At 39.8% G+C, this 1,079-nt stretch overlaps 1 protein-coding gene across 1 annotated transcript; it reads left to right on the forward strand.

Moving 5' to 3' along the window:
* Positions 1-375: 375 nt before the first annotated feature.
* Positions 376-1,079, forward strand: LOC133867218 (uncharacterized). The gene has a single exon (XM_062303934.1). The coding sequence runs from the start codon at positions 690-692 to the stop codon at positions 912-914; it is 225 nt and encodes a 74-aa protein (XP_062159918.1). The 5' UTR covers positions 376-689; the 3' UTR covers positions 915-1,079.

Below are 1,079 nucleotides of genomic sequence, written 5' to 3' on the forward strand. Positions count from 1 at the left end.
AAGAATCCACTTAGGCCAATAATTACTGCATTTTAAATCCCTAATGGACACTTTTCTAGAGATTCAACTGGACTAGTTCCAGCCTCCCCAAGTCCACATCTGGTAATTAAAAGTGTAAGTCATAATTATTGAGCTATTGAAACGTGTGAGCCAATTTGATAATTACAAGTTCTGACTAGACTCTTTAACCAACACATCCAATCATGACTTTACTGCCTGCTGCATCAATCTAAATGGCGATTTCTAAGCCATGTTAGCTTCCACCCATCTCAATTTTACGACAAAAAAAAAAAAGAGTGGGATATATCAATGTATGCCAACCCTAATAGCTTTTTTGTGTGTACATAATGAGGAAAGAGTACAATTATTGAGGGGCTGCCAACCATTATAGTTTGTAGTGGCAAAGTTGACCCACTGTTCTTCATGTCAAAACTCGTGGTTTTGCCTGCCAATTCCTGTGCAAAGCAAACAGAATCACATGAAGTCCTAAAGCAGAAGAGACAGAGAGAAGGGGGGGATCCCACTAATTTAGTGTTAATTAGATCATAGGGCAAATACTTTATGTCAAAACATTGACCTTGGAGCTTATATAAGAAACCTAGGTGGTTAAAGATGCTCACTTCCAAAGAGCAAATTGGTAACTCACATAATCACTGCAGAGAAAGGGAGGGAGAGGAAGAAGCTAGTAAATGGTGAGACAACTGATCAGAGAGGCTATCAACTTGGATGGAGGTGTTGGCGATATTGGTCATGCTTGCCTACTCTTCTGGCTCGCTTTGGTTACCCTTTCTTTAATCTCAGTCATAATTTTCTCTTGTGCTGATGGTGTATCCAAGGACAAAACTTCTACAGCCGACACAGAGTACCATGGTGGTGGATGCGAAGCCGGATGCGGTGCCGCATGTGGTGCATGATAACTTTGTACCAATGTTCTTACATATCCCCGTTTAAACAGAGTTTAGAGACCCCAAATAAGTTTAGGATACCGATCGAGTACTAATCTACAAAACCTTATGATTGTAAAAGCAGTTTCAATTCTACAATAATTGTTCTAATTGGAGAAGCTTGTTTCTCATAGA

The sequence above is a fragment of the Alnus glutinosa genome, chromosome 4 (genome assembly GCF_958979055.1).
Source record: "Alnus glutinosa chromosome 4, dhAlnGlut1.1, whole genome shotgun sequence".
NCBI lineage: Eukaryota > Viridiplantae > Streptophyta > Magnoliopsida > Fagales > Betulaceae > Alnus > Alnus glutinosa.